We start from the raw sequence: 14,499 nt of genomic DNA on the forward strand, positions 1-14,499 counted from the left end.
TCGTGCTCGGCAACATTGTCCGTACCCTTTTGACAATATGCTCCTTGTTCTTCTTCTCAAGTTGTAGTTGATCGACTGACATTAAAACTGTACGTCTGCGGCCAAATGTTGAGAGAGCTGGAAATGTTTGGAAAGAAATAAAAGGTAGGAGAAAAACATACATTGCGAGGGAATGGTTCTGAGTTAGAGCTGAGAATGGCGAGACTGAGATTGCAATCAGTTGTCTCTGGTTAGTTTTCAACAGGATGGTATTTCTAGGCTCGAGAGAAACAGGTAGAGCATGATATAAATTTTATTGGTCCAATGAATTAATGCCTAGCTATCAGTTGAAATCTGTCTACTGAGAAAAGAAACATAAAGAAGTGTCTATTATAATAACAACCTTACAATTTGGGGTTCTAAATTACCAGAGCAAATTTTACATAAACCTAGCAATCAGAGTGAGAAGGGAGTCTTCGGCTACTTAAATCAGACCAGTGCATTAGACATCTTAAGCACACAGAATCTGAATTTCTGATTCTCTCTGGTGTTCGCCTTCTGAACATTTGACGCTACTGTGCTATGATTCCACTTCCACTTGTCCGTCTGCTTACGCATATGAGTTCAAATCAAATCTAATGAAAAAGGATAAACGAACTCAGTGAACTGGAAGCCACTCACCTCTGAGATTTATTGCCCGGTTTGGTAGACCATCAGCCTCGGCATTGAATTCCTGCACAGTAAGCATATCATGATTGTTTAGAAACAGAAAATTGAATGAATATAGCAGAAACCAAAGAACATACACCTCATAATTTATGTGTTTGTGCTATTAATCAAAACGAGTTCAACTTCATTCCAACTGGAATCTTTTCACATAGGAAAATTTGTGTGACATACAACTGAACATACCCCTGAGAACATGATTGATCTCAAAAGAAGTAAACTTGTCCTTAAGCTGCTTGGCCACTTGGCACAGATCCGCCATATTCTGATTCTTCGTTTTCCAGGTGCCCTGAATCTGTCTGAATCCTCAGATGAGAATAGACAAATACACCATCAGAGTGCTCACTGCACATGTAACAAAGGGGGAACATGTAAATGGTCGAACATATACAAACCTGGCAGCAGACAAGTTTAGAGTCTCCCTGAACACGAATGTGATTATATTCAGTCCTAGAATTACAGCTCGATATTCAGCAACGTTATTTGTTGCGATGCCCACCCCTTCCCGCAGCCAATATAACTATAATAATCACAATATTATAAAGAGATCCATGCTTACCGGAAAACAAAAATATATATGCAAAGAGATTCACATATTATCATAAATTTCACGTACCACACTCCCGTCTTCAGCACGAAGTACAGCTCCTGCACCAGATAGTCCAGGATTTCCTTTTGAAGCACCATCAAACTCAAGTGTGCAGGATTGCTGGATGAAGACATAAATGAGGCACATTTTAGGAAAACCAATTACATCACCATAATAAGTTATTAATATCATGTATAGACATATAGGCATACAGCATTGGTCATTGAATACAAAATTGTGATATCAAGTGGTGACATAAGGGAACTTACACCTGTAGAAGAAATTACTCGAGTTTGACTACAACTATCAGCTTTAAAATGCTTATGCAAAGAAACACTTGAAGCCGAGGAAATCGTCATCTACAGAATAGAAATCAATAAATTGATCGATCCAACTCCATAATCTAGCCAAAATATAGATGTCTGGATATTTAAGCTAATCAGGCCAGCACAAAATTTCCATGTTGCAAATGAAACTTACATCAATAGGCAATCTCTTTCGTGGAGGGTCACTGACACCTGAACTTGCCACAGATGATGCTGGCTGCTGAAGGATCACAATAAATACCCAAATGATAAAATGAGTGACCAAACAAAAAACTGTCTATCATACTACACCTAATTCCACATGACTTGTTATGGAGAAGACTGATAACTAACAGAAACTTGAACACATGAAATCAATCAAATCAAACCTGGTAAGGACAAGAAACAAGGCTTCCAAACAAACCATCTTTCACATCACTAGCGGTCTAGCGCTGATAGTATATGAAGCACTCTTAAGTCCGAGAGATACAAGGTACTCCTCGGCCTCCTTAGGCAAATCATACCCTTTTTTTAAACACACTTACAGAAGGATTGCTTACCTAAAAACAAAACATTAAGTTCTTAACAAAACTAGTCATCTTAAAACGTTGTCCAGTAGAGCATATTATTTCATCAACAATCAGAAAGGTACACTATACTCATCACCAATTCACCATAACTATACAATGCAGCAAGAAATTTCAGTTGCATGCTACAAAAAAACAAGTCACAGTGATTTCAACAAAATAAACAAAACCCAACAATTAAATCAAATCAAAATTTTAAACTTGATCGAGCAGTGAGAGTAATCAAATTATAAAGAACTGAAAGATCAAAACTTTACCGAGGAACCAGCTTGGTTTTGGCAATCCTTCAAACTTTTATATATGCCGACCACATCTCCATTTCGAACAACATAAAAAACATCCTTCTCTTCCTCCATTGAACCTTAAATTCTCTAAGTGTACTTTGAACAACCCATAAGTAGTTGAACTCAAACTTACCGAATACTAGGTTGTTCATGTTTATTTTGTTTTTATTCGATTGAGCTCGAGCCGGGCTAAAATTTAATTTTTATGCTTCATGTTCAAGCTCGGCTCGACTCGGTTTGAAAAAGCTCGAGCTTGGTTCGGGTCGACTTATTTTATTAGATTAGATCAAACTCAAATTGAGCCGGCTTGAATCATATGAAATTAAAATTTAAAATTTAGAAATTAAAAAGAAAATTCAGAATCTAATGTCATAGCATTACACAAAATTCCCTTTATTTGTAATAAACTAAAAATAACAAATCAAACTTGTTATAGAGCTTAAAGTTTTTAACTAATTATTCTAAAAAGAAATATTTCAACTCTTTCGGACTAATATTATATTTTTAATATTATTTCTTATATAAAAGTTGTAATTTATATATACTATAAAAGTTAATAAGTCAAGCTGAAATAATAAATGAGCCGAGTTTTTAACAAACTTGACATAACTCTCGAGTTAAACGAGTCGAATACTTGTTGTTCAAACTCGACTCTTTTTCAAGGTCGGGCTAAATATTAAGGTCAAACTCGGCTTATTTAACTTTACGAGCTCGAGTCGAACGGGCTAAAAACAAACCAAACACGAGTCGAACACGATCGGCTCAAACCTATTTATAGCCCTGCTCAAACTGCACTACTTGACTGGACTTTACTGACCCATGGCAGAACAACTTGACTCCTCAAGATCAGTGACTGTTTTCACAGTAAAATGCACATTATGGGCTGACTGCAGATTTGGGCCCATGCCTAATTATAGGCCCAATGCTAATTTAGGTAATTAGGTTCTTGTTAATTTGTAAATCTTTACAGATATACTGTCCCCAAAAGCAGACATGTAACATGCTTGCATATGAGATATGACAACCAGAAACACTCCAAAATATAGAGAGATTCAATCCAAATGACAAGGATTCTTTGTCTTCTCCTCCTTTGATTGTGCTTTGCTGCCTATCGGGAAAATCCAATTCTGTTTTGTTGGTGTGATTGGTTTGACACTTTGTTTGATGTTGTTGTTCTGATGTGAGAGGAATGTAACAGTTTCATACAACAATGAAAAAAATAACTGAAATGTGTCATTATTTTCACATATTACAAAAACCATTGTACAGTTAACTTGATATTTATATCAGGCATATTACCTTGAATACCTTCTATTTCAAATGGGAAAATGGTAATTGTGTCTATATGTAATTGAATCCCGCTTTGAACAACAAAGAGCTTGAAATATGTCTCTTAAAGTTCAACAAACCTATCAAAGAATAACTGGGGGGAATTGAACTTTGTTTGAAGCTTTTAGCTAACCTGCTCACCTATTAAGTCCAAGCCTACAACAAGAAAGGACAAGCCTTGGAAAAGCAAAAAATAGAAGTGAACTCCATGAGCTGATAGGAAGCTTCTTGCTGATGCTGTGAGTAAGAGAAAAGCAAGAGCAAGCTCTTTCCTGTAGATCCCATTTTTCTTCTTCTTCTTGGGAGGTGCTACTTCTTGTTCCTTGAGTTTGCTCAACAATTCCAAACCAGACTCGGAGTTCCTCCTTAGGATCTTCTCTTCACCTGACGATTCCCTTTCAGCAAGCGCAAACAAATCTGATTCAGATGATCTTCCAGTCTTCTTTGTGACCACCCACTCATAAGAACTTCCCAGTTGAAATAGGCCGGAGACCATGGCATTGAATTTTGTCACGGACATTGTGTTCTCAAAGAGTAAGTATGGGACTAAGAAAGGGAAAGATTTTGGGGATGGTAAAATGTTTAGGAAGGACATGAAAATGGGCACATAACAAATAACCCAAAGGGGAAGTTCAGCCTCAGGAATGAACATGGTCAATGGAAGTATGATACAGAACAATGTGAATGAGTAAAAGGGAAGAATTAGCTTCCTCAAAAGAAAGAACAGAAATATCAAGTTAGCCTTCTTGAATATAGATATCTGCACAATTGTAATGAAGATACTGTTACACACTTGCAATGACAAACTTTGGAATCACTAAACCAAAACACTAATAAAGGGTGAAAAACAAACCTTGGAAGTTAAGATAGCTGGAAGGCATAATCTGAAGAGCTGCATCGGACCCGAATGCCATCGGTGCTGTTGCTTCTTGTAAGCTTCATAAGACTCTGGTAACTCACAGAGGGCTTCTACATCATTGAGGAATATGAATTTCCATCCATTCAAGTGTGCTCGAACTGCAATGTCCATGTCTTCGACTGTTGTCCTCTCTAGCCAACCTCCTGACTCTTCCAAAGCCTTAATCCTCCAAACTCCAGCGGTTCCGTTGAACCCGAAAAAATTTAGAAAAACACCATTCACTTGCTGCTCCACTTCAAAATGGAAGCACAAGTTAATGTTTTGCAGCCTTGTAAGTAAATTCTCATCCTTGTTCACAAAGGACCACCTAGCCTGGACTAGGCCTAATTCTGGGTTTCCCTGTGAAAAAGATCAATCATTGTTAGAATACAGTACAACACTTCATCTATGTGTAGAAAACATATAACATATCAGAATAAGTAGTCAACTAGTCAATCAATCACCTTGAAATGAGGAACAGTGAGTTTAAGGAAATCAGGATTGGGTGTGAAATCAGCATCAAAAATTGCCACAAACTCGTAGTCTTTGACATACTCACAACCCATGGCAGATTTAAGATTCCCAGCTTTGTACCCTGTTCTGATCAATCTATGCCTATAGATAATGTTGACACCTTTCTGATTCCATGAAGAAATTTCATCCTGGATCAAATTCTGCAGGATTATGTCGTCTGAGTCGTCTAAAACTTGAATCAAAAGTCTGTCTCTTGGCCAATCCATCTGGCACGCGGCTGCAATGGATTGTTCATACACCTGAAGAAATTTAACAAAGCCGAAACAAACATAAGAATCCAACACAAGGACTTTTCATGGCAAAAAAGTAATGATAGTTTGTTTTGTTACCTCTCTCTCATTGCACATGGGAATCTGAAGAAGGACCATTGGGAAGCTAGAAGGGTCTTCAACATCATATGCTTCCGGCTCAATCCTTGGCTTTATCTTCTTGAATTTGATCCAGAAACATCCAAGACACAAAACTAATCTATCAAGAGATTGAATCAAGAACAATACAATACAAAATTTCGAGAGGAATATAGCCACAGGGGCAATATAGTCGACTCTGAAAGACAACCAAGCCATATAGGACCAGTGCAGCAGACCCTGAACCTCCCAAGGATGATGAACCAGATTCAAGTTCCAGTTCTTGTAATGAGCAATCACTTCAACTCCCAAAGCCACAATTGACAAAACAAGAAATGCCTGAATAAATCTATACAACTTCCCTCGATTTCTCGGCTCCTCATCGCTCATATCTGATGAACTAATGCGTTTTCTGAATGCCATTGGAAGCCATGAGAGACAAGCAAAGATTCTGTTGACTTTGAGAAGAAGAACCCATGTGAACTGCTTGGTGCTCGCTGCTTTCTGCTTCTCGAAAGACTTGGTCTTTGAGAAAGAGTTCTCAATCGAGACTGCAACTGAGTTGTTTGGAGCCATTTTCTTCAGAAACCAATGAAGAAAAAAAGTTCCCAAGATCAAATCTTGAAACTGAAAGATGAACTGGGTGTATTATATGTTATGGAAGACAGAAACCATTTGAAAAGAACCAAAAAAGAAAATCTGGGGATCTCTTAGAGAGAGATCAGTGAGAGCATGAACTCAGTCCTCAAAGGCTTTTAAGGCTTATATTGGTGCAGTTGAAGAGTACAAATGGAGCAAGAGAGGCAGATATAGAAACTTCATAAAGGCTGTGGGTGAGAAATGGAAGGTGCATCATCAAAAAATTCATGATTAAATCTATATATGGTAACTAGCGAATTACCAGGAAACAGTAATAAAGAATTGCAAAGGCGTCAACTTTGTTTGAATTGTTTAAAGTAAACAGGCCGGTGTTCTTAAGGAACAATCAAGCACCTGGGTTATCATCTGGTAAAATGATAATGAATTAATATAAAGAATAATGGAAACAACCAGGTTACAGATCATCCACTTTGCCCACATGTAAAAGAGGTTCTTGTCTGCTCTTGGACACCTTCACTTCACTTGCATAGAAGTTTCGGTGCCACCTCTTTTGGAATTTTACCGTTTTTACGAATAAAAGCTGTGCAGTTTATCTTGATTAATTTTAGACGTCCTTGTTGAATGAGTCTTGCTCACCAGACCTTTTTACCATCCCACTGAAGTAAACCGTCGTTGGATCAGAAAGATTATATTACACTAGTTACTTTGAATAAAGAGTTGAACTTCTATATCCTCCCGCAGTCCCGTTGCAACATGCTAATGTAAACTTTTCACAAATTGAATGAAATTAACCGGGCGTGTCTTCATATCATATGTAAAATAAACGTTGTTAAAGAGCCACGAAAGTGTCACTATTTTATTGATCTAGCTGATCGAGTTAGCAGATTGCAATGGTCTCAATTCTAATAGATCACTATCTTTTTTTGATATTATAATAAATCGCTATTGATTACATTATAATGTGATTAAACATAAGAATAAGTGTTTGATAAATTATTTCAAAGAAAACTTTTCAAAATAGTCAAGAACTACAAAATTTCCATATGAAACAATACCAACGCATAATTGGAAATTTCGAATTTGAATAAAGTTAGAAGATTGGGAACGTTCCAAAGGGTATGGATGTTCATACTGTACCTGATCACCAAGAAAGAGTAATCTAAATTTGAGAAAATCAAACTGTATTATTCATTTCTATTGATGGATGTCGAACATGCACGCATGAACAACTGTTCTAGTTAGGTTTTGAAACGTGTTTTAGAAAAATCAACACAGAACGTCACAGATCAGTTGGAGAAAGTCAAAACCAAGGCGCACGTTACTGCGTTATTCTTGGACCCTGTAGAAGCAGAGACTAATATAACTATTCCTAACTCTGATGCATGATGGCTGTGAATGCAAAACTAAGCTCCTATATGGAGACGTCATTTGACTTTGCACTCGTATATACTTTAACTACATATTATTTATTAATTAACTAACTTTGGTTTAGATTAGCGGTGGAGATATGTAATGAAATCAAGTAAACTAGTCGTGTTTGATGGCTTGTAATATCACTAATATATATGACTCCCGCACCCGAAGTCCCCATCCCAACTGAGCCAAGACAACTGCCTCTCTGGTGGAGTATTAGCAGTGCTCTAGATCGATTTAGCTAGGGCACCGCTATCTTAAACCAGAAGATTGATATTGATCGAGCCCACACTCAATCTCAAGAATAACATGGAATGTGTTGTCCGGCATAGTCACATAGATGTGATCAAACTACTTATATATGCTTGGTAGCTACACTCACTAGTACTCTACTACAATTGAGTTAATTCCATGTAAGGGAGCTGGACAGGGCAGGAATTATTCTATGCAGAATCGACTGGGGGTAGTGCTGGCTGTGCTGCGACCTTAGCGGACTGGGAGTCTGGGATTGGTCATTGGTCTCTATAATTCTATAAATAACATCGTTTCGTTGATTAAATCTCTCGTCTTTTTATTAATATACTATGATCTATGTAACATCGATCTGAAAGTTCAGAACAAATATAAGTATATATACAGGTATGTGCTTCATGTGCGCGATCCTCTAATTAAGATTGTAGTTAATTACGTTGCATGAGCCATAAATCATTGGCCTGAATGGCTTTAAGGTGCAGACTAATCCAGCTGAATTATATTAATCCCGGCCAACTAGCTAACCATTACCCAACAATCCTTCAGATCTGAGTCTCTGATTCATCAACATAATTATAGTACTTTATGTTTGTTTAAAAGGTCGATATATCATAGAGATTGAAGGGGATATGCATGCATATATTCGCCATCTTCCTAATTACTCATAGTCATATATATGCCATTGTTGAGACTAAAATATTTACTGTATCTGTTGTTACATTACTTACGTCGTGACAATGTGAAATTAACGTCGGTAAATTGTTGCATGACAGCATAGGTGAGCGAGCTCACCATCAACATCAATTCGAAATACGTACATGTCAATCAAAATTATTCTAATACAACACAATTTTGTAGTTGATCGATACTGATGTCAGAATCTAATCGAAGAATTAATTGAGAGAGTACCGATTATATATAGACACATAGGTACAAGTTCTTTTCGAACAGGGACACAGATCATTAGTAACACATGTACGTACGTACGTAACACAACCAAAAATTAGCAACGTTCTGAAAGTTACACATAGATGCAGTGGCTACCGTCCATTACAGAGATCAGTCGCCATGCATAATCGCTATCTATCAGGCTAACAGTAGTAGTATGTACATCCCTGATCCATCCATCAATTGATACATGCACACATAAGCTTCAGATTCATCACTGTTGATAGAGAAACTAAGTACAGTAGAGAACAAATAAATATAAGATCGACAACCAGATGGCAATCCACAAGTTCGACAAGGTCGAATTACTTCGCCATGTCATATATCTTCATGTGTTATAAGAGACCAACTAGACACATAGCCAGCTACAAATTCGACAAAAGGGTGACCTGGTAATAGACCGGTGATCTGATCGCTGACAAAATCATTAGCTTTGTGTCTATTGCAGTGGGGTACGGTGTACTAGGAAAGGTAGCTAGCGGGATGCTTATCAGGACTTCGATCAGGAACCGTTAGTTTCCAAGCCGATCAATTATGAAACCACTGAAGTGATAAATAACCCGATCATAATTGGACATGCATTGTAGAAATGATAAATAACTTGCCGAAACACGATGGAGGAGAAAGTAGAAGTCATGAGATGCTGAATATCTTTCACCAAAGAGCCGATTCTCCACAGCGTACTTGAATTGAACAACGGTCATTCAGACAATATATCCGCTAAGATCTGTGAATTGAATCACCTCCCTCTTGAATGTGACAGAAGCAGTGATCGAGAGAAGTGTGTATTCCCTCTCGAATAGCAAAAGCTTATGTCACCAAGATAGAATGATGAAGAAAAGCTCCCAATGCATCAATGAGAGAGCATTTCGTAGATGTTTGAGAATACCAAAGCCAATAGAAACTCAGTCGAGATGACAGACTGAATCATCAAAGTTCTACTTCACAAGAGGGGGAACGAAACTATTTGGCGAAAAAGAGCTCAATTAGAAGAATGAAGTTTTTAAGATTTTAAGGTTGGCATTGGCATAGTTCAGCCCTAAAGAAAAAGCTGTAAGATGCGCGAACTCAATGAAGATCGATTTAGCTCAAGGAGTACTAGAAAAGATGCTAATGGCGAGGTTCTCCTTTCAGCTGCCGCCGTACGTAGCGCTAGCTTCATTGTCATCCTCGAGGTATGCTGTACGTATGTGATGTTCATATCAATTATATTACCTCAATAATCATAGTGAATGTGTTTGTGGCTAATTGGGCCTATTGTTACGGTAGCGATCTAGTGGATTGTGATCTCTGTGATTGGCTTAATATTTCAAGGTAAACCTTAATAGTAGATCAATTTAATCCAATATGGAAAAGGCCCAAGATCGATCTTCCGGCCACCAAAATGATGATCAAAACTAAGACCGACTTAAAGAGAAGTAGATGAAGCAAAGACTTGGTCCAGACAAAGAGCGGGTCGTTGTTTACTGAATCGTGATTGTTAGATTATGAAAGCAATGTTTACCACATCAGATGAAACATCTAGAGAACATTGTTATTGAGGCAACATAAATCAGTGCCGTGTCTACCACTATTATCCCAAATCTATTCATATGTCATCTACCATCTTCTGTCCCTTTCAATATAAACCCGCCCCATGCCATGCCATCTCAAAATTTCAATCTTTATACAATTATGTCAAAGTTCTACCTTGAAAGTTTTCCTCAGTTTTTTTTTTCAACAATTGAATGTGTTTTCCTATGTGTCTTGCATATTAAATGTGTTGGTGTGATTTTTAAATATAAACGTCATGATGGTTATATATGCAAATAATTGTTTTGTTTTGCTCGGTTCTGTTTGGTGTGCACGATTGATTCCTATGACATTGCCCTTTGTATTGTATTGACTCTTAACTCTTAAGAAAAGTTAAATTAAATTGTTACCAGAAATACTCGATCTCAGGTTTCGTTCTTGATTCTTGACTTACCTATTTGCTATATTACTATATATAATTGAGTTTGGACCTCTCTGATCTATATTAATTGTGCTAAATAATGTCTCTGAAATCGATCACCAATTCACCATGGCCATAAACCATGTACGTTACAGCAGAATGCGTTGGAAGGTATTAAGTATTAACAACCAAGAACCAAATCTAATTGGACCAAGAGACAAATTAAAGAAACTTCAAATCTAGCCGGTCTTCGAAACTTAGAGACATGAGTTCACTGATTCTCGTAGCCATAGTTTATTCACAGGTTAGGTATAGCCGTATAGATTTAGAGTAAGGAAGATGGGCATGCATAGACCAGACTGATGGCCATACGATCGATCGATGTACTACTGCTAAGAGTCATTTTTGATATTGACTGCATCTAAACAATTAATGTTGTATTGATCTACATGCCAAGCGCATTGATCTAAACCTAGCTAGCTAGCTCCTTGAGGAAAAGTGGTGTATCTTACTAGCTAGTGTACATACATACAAAGAATTTTAGCAATGAAGCAAAATATATACGATATTGTGCAAAATTAGCTCTTTTGTATTGTTCAACTGTGGCATGAGAAACTCAAACTTCTGATAAGTTCTTTGCTCATTTTATCAACTCGCAGAAGTTTTTTGAAACAACAAAAAAAACATGAAGAAATGAGGAGGCAATTATAGCCAACTCCGCCAACTCCCCAAAGAAGACAACATGAACATTTTAAACAGTAGTTAAAGGAAATGAGAAAATGAATAATTTGTCAAAATGTCTCGTGGAAATGAAAGACCTGAAAGTCTGAAACACATCACTCTAACAAATTTTATCGATCATGGTACAAACAGTTTTATTTGCATCGGAAATGAGCTGTTCTATAGTACATTAATACTCAATTAGCTAAGCCATATATGTACAACAAGCTCGTCACGAGTCATGTCAAGTTAACTAATCAAGAAGCTAGACCGGGCATAATGATACATATAAAATCAAGCTGCATGTAACTTGTACGATCCAAATTTGTTACGACTGATAAACACATAAATACCAATTTACGTGTGCGCATATGTTTGTTGTCTTCCTCTCTTTCGAAACCGACTGTGATTTAGATGGGTCGCATTCATAACAGATAGGCCACATGTGTAGCCAAATCAGTGCACAGCATAACCAAGTAGAAAGGAAAGAAAGAAACCCTGGCCTAATGCTTGTATAAACTACATTAATCAATTACCATTCCCATATTTCCCTGAATGAGATGAGTCTGTTGGGTTTCAACAAAAGAATAATTTTCCCAGTCAAACTCAGATGCAATGCTTGGTTTGTTTTCTGCAAACGTAGCTTTCCCAGTCAAACTCAGATGCAATGCTTGGTTTCTTTTCTGCAAACGTAGCTTTCAGAAGTCCCTATTTTAATATAAACCCTAAAACCACCCAAACAAAACCAGTCGTTTTCCTGCTGTCAGCGTCGGAGACCTGAGCGGTTTGGACTGTATTTTTTTTGGTTAACTAGCGGTTTGGACTGTAATGTGAGTGCTTTAGGGGTTTTTTTTTCTCTGGAATTTGCTTAATATAAACACTAAGCTCTAATCTGGATACATCATCATCATTCATCGATCATAATCATCACTGTATGGGAGAAAAGGACAAGCCATGTGATTGATGTGAATTATATATGAAGGGGGGTGGGCTGACTCCGGTGTGCTATTATTCAATCTAAAGTTGGTTGAGGGTGACCAATAAGAAATGAGGATCACCTAAAGTGGAGAAGGACCTTTGCGTTGTGATGGCTTGATTTGTCAACATACATGTTGCATGTTATGTCATCGATTTATCATGTTCGCTGGTTTGGGGGGGGTGCCGATTCAACGGCTGTGATTCGATGGAGATGAATAATCTGTTATGTGGTTCACCGGAAAGTATTCCCGTGGGTGTGGCGTACGTCGCTTTTCTCTCGAACTTTCAATCCGATGTGAAAGCCGATTTCAATATTCATTACACCTATGCTTTTCATATGAGGGCTTAATTATAAGAGTGATTCGAAGTACCATTTTAGAAAAGAAAGAAAAGGAATTAGTACTAATTCTGCCATCGTGCTAGTTTAATGTGACCGGAGTATTAGAAACAATGTATGTCAATATTTTCCTAAGTTCTTATTCTTCCGTGTTTTGACTATTGAAATGAGTGTGGGCAGTGGCGGAGGGAGAAAAAAGACTGACTGTGGGCACTTTTTTTTTTGTTCTCACAAATATGTTTTGACAAATAAATACATGCACCATATAAATTTCCATCATTAAAAGTGCTCTAAATTAATTCAATACAATAAATCTCATAGGAACAAACGCAGAAGCTCAATTGTACTGCCATGATTTTACGGGGATTACAAACCTGATTAAATAAGCTCTGACATCAAACCACCAATTATAATGAGGGCAATTAACATAAAAGAGCTTACAATAGAGACAAGTCATTATTCATTAAGAAATATAGATAGAGAACTGCATTCAAATCCACAATAACAGCCTCTACTACAATAACCAAGTAGTACTTTCCAGCAAATAAAAATATCTATTTAACTTGAATAAGAAAATGGTTATTCAGTACGCAGCGTTTCAACCACCCTAGTCAAAGAGCCTGAAGCCCAAGTCATGCAACTAGAAAAAAAGGGAGAGTACGTACTTCTTTGGAACCAAAACTGTAAAAGAATTGATCTCATTGTGGGCATAATTGCAGCAAAGTGAACTAAAACTAAAATTTTGAGTGAGGGTCTATGCTTATACTCGTCCTATACTGCCTCCGCCCCTGAGTGTGGGGGTCATAGCTACTCACCTTATATCTTTCTATCTAGTTTAGAACAATTTAATATAAAAGTGAACGTGATAAAATGAACTCATATGTTTCTCTTTCAATGACAGAGTGACCTTAGCTAATTTACTAGGAAGCGCACTCCATTTGTCCTTTGCGTTTACTTGATGTGCGTATTTAGTGATGGTAGTGATAACGTTGTATGAATAGTCACACTCAATGTTTAAAATGATGAAAGTGTGAGGCGAGACGTTTTGTCAAAGTCTTAAGTCTTTCGCGCTTTTTTAAAATTTTATATTATAATATATATATAAAAAATATAAATATTTCTTAATTCATATAAATAATAAAGAAAATTCAAAATACATTAATTCATAGTTTCATACATCTTAAATTAACAAATAAATCAAATGGTCTTCATTCATGCCAATTTCTTTCCTTTTCATCACTAAGAGCCGTTGAATCTAACTCTACATCATAATGAAATTCATCCCAAGCATCAAAGTGAGGAGGATAATTTGCATTATCAAAATGGACACCCATCCCTGCATCAACATCCTTATACCATCATCATGGGAACCCATATGTGTATCAGCATCCCCTTTGACATCATCATTCTCTACCATGGTTGGACAATTCCTATTGGCTCCACCATTACCTATTCATGCAAATAGTAAAGAAATATCATAATATGATACAAGCATTGGAACCCCTTTTTTTTAAACATTATATATGTAGTAGTGAAGTACCAAAAAAAAAACACGCAAGGCGATGCCAAGTGACGCCTCGGAGCGCCTCACATGCTAAAGCGCGCTTTGCGACGCCCTTTGGCTCGCATTTTGTATGAAAAGCCTCAGAGAGAGAGACAGAGAGACAGAGAGTCTCGAGGCGAAAATGGAATGCCTCGTCTTGAAGCGCGCCTTGTAACGTGCCTTTTTAAACATTGGTC

General features: G+C 37.2%; 1 protein-coding gene and 1 pseudogene across 1 annotated transcript; both read right to left on the bottom strand.

Annotated features, from left to right (window-relative positions):
• Window positions 1–637: 637 nt before the first annotated feature.
• LOC126797440 (uncharacterized) lies at window positions 638–2,542 on the bottom strand (annotated as a pseudogene).
• Window positions 2,543–3,681: 1,139 nt separating this feature from the next.
• LOC126799527 (xyloglucan glycosyltransferase 4-like) lies at window positions 3,682–6,572 on the bottom strand. The gene is made up of 4 exons (XM_050526746.1): window positions 5,561–6,572; window positions 5,162–5,470; window positions 4,653–5,057; window positions 3,682–4,559 (listed from the first exon to the last, which is right to left on the bottom strand). The coding sequence occupies exons 1-4, from the start codon at window positions 6,152–6,154 to the stop codon at window positions 3,924–3,926; spliced, it is 1,944 nt and encodes a 647-aa protein (XP_050382703.1). The 5' UTR covers window positions 6,155–6,572; the 3' UTR covers window positions 3,682–3,923.
• Window positions 6,573–14,499: the final 7,927 nt, after the last annotated feature.

This window comes from Argentina anserina, chromosome 6 (genome assembly GCF_933775445.1).
Source record: "Argentina anserina chromosome 6, drPotAnse1.1, whole genome shotgun sequence".
NCBI lineage: Eukaryota > Viridiplantae > Streptophyta > Magnoliopsida > Rosales > Rosaceae > Argentina > Argentina anserina.

Coding starts and splice junctions, on each gene's coding strand:
- LOC126799527 (XM_050526746.1), bottom strand. CDS start 6,154: ATGGCTCCAAACAACTCAGTTGCAGTCTCGATTGAGAACTCTTTCTCA. Junction 5,471..5,560: donor CCATGTGCAATGAGAGAGAG/GTAACAAAACAA, acceptor AAATTTCTTCAG/GTGTATGAACAATCCATTGC. Junction 4,560..4,652: donor CAGCTATCTTAACTTCCAAG/GTTTGTTTTTCA, acceptor ACAATTGTGCAG/ATATCTATATTCAAGAAGGC.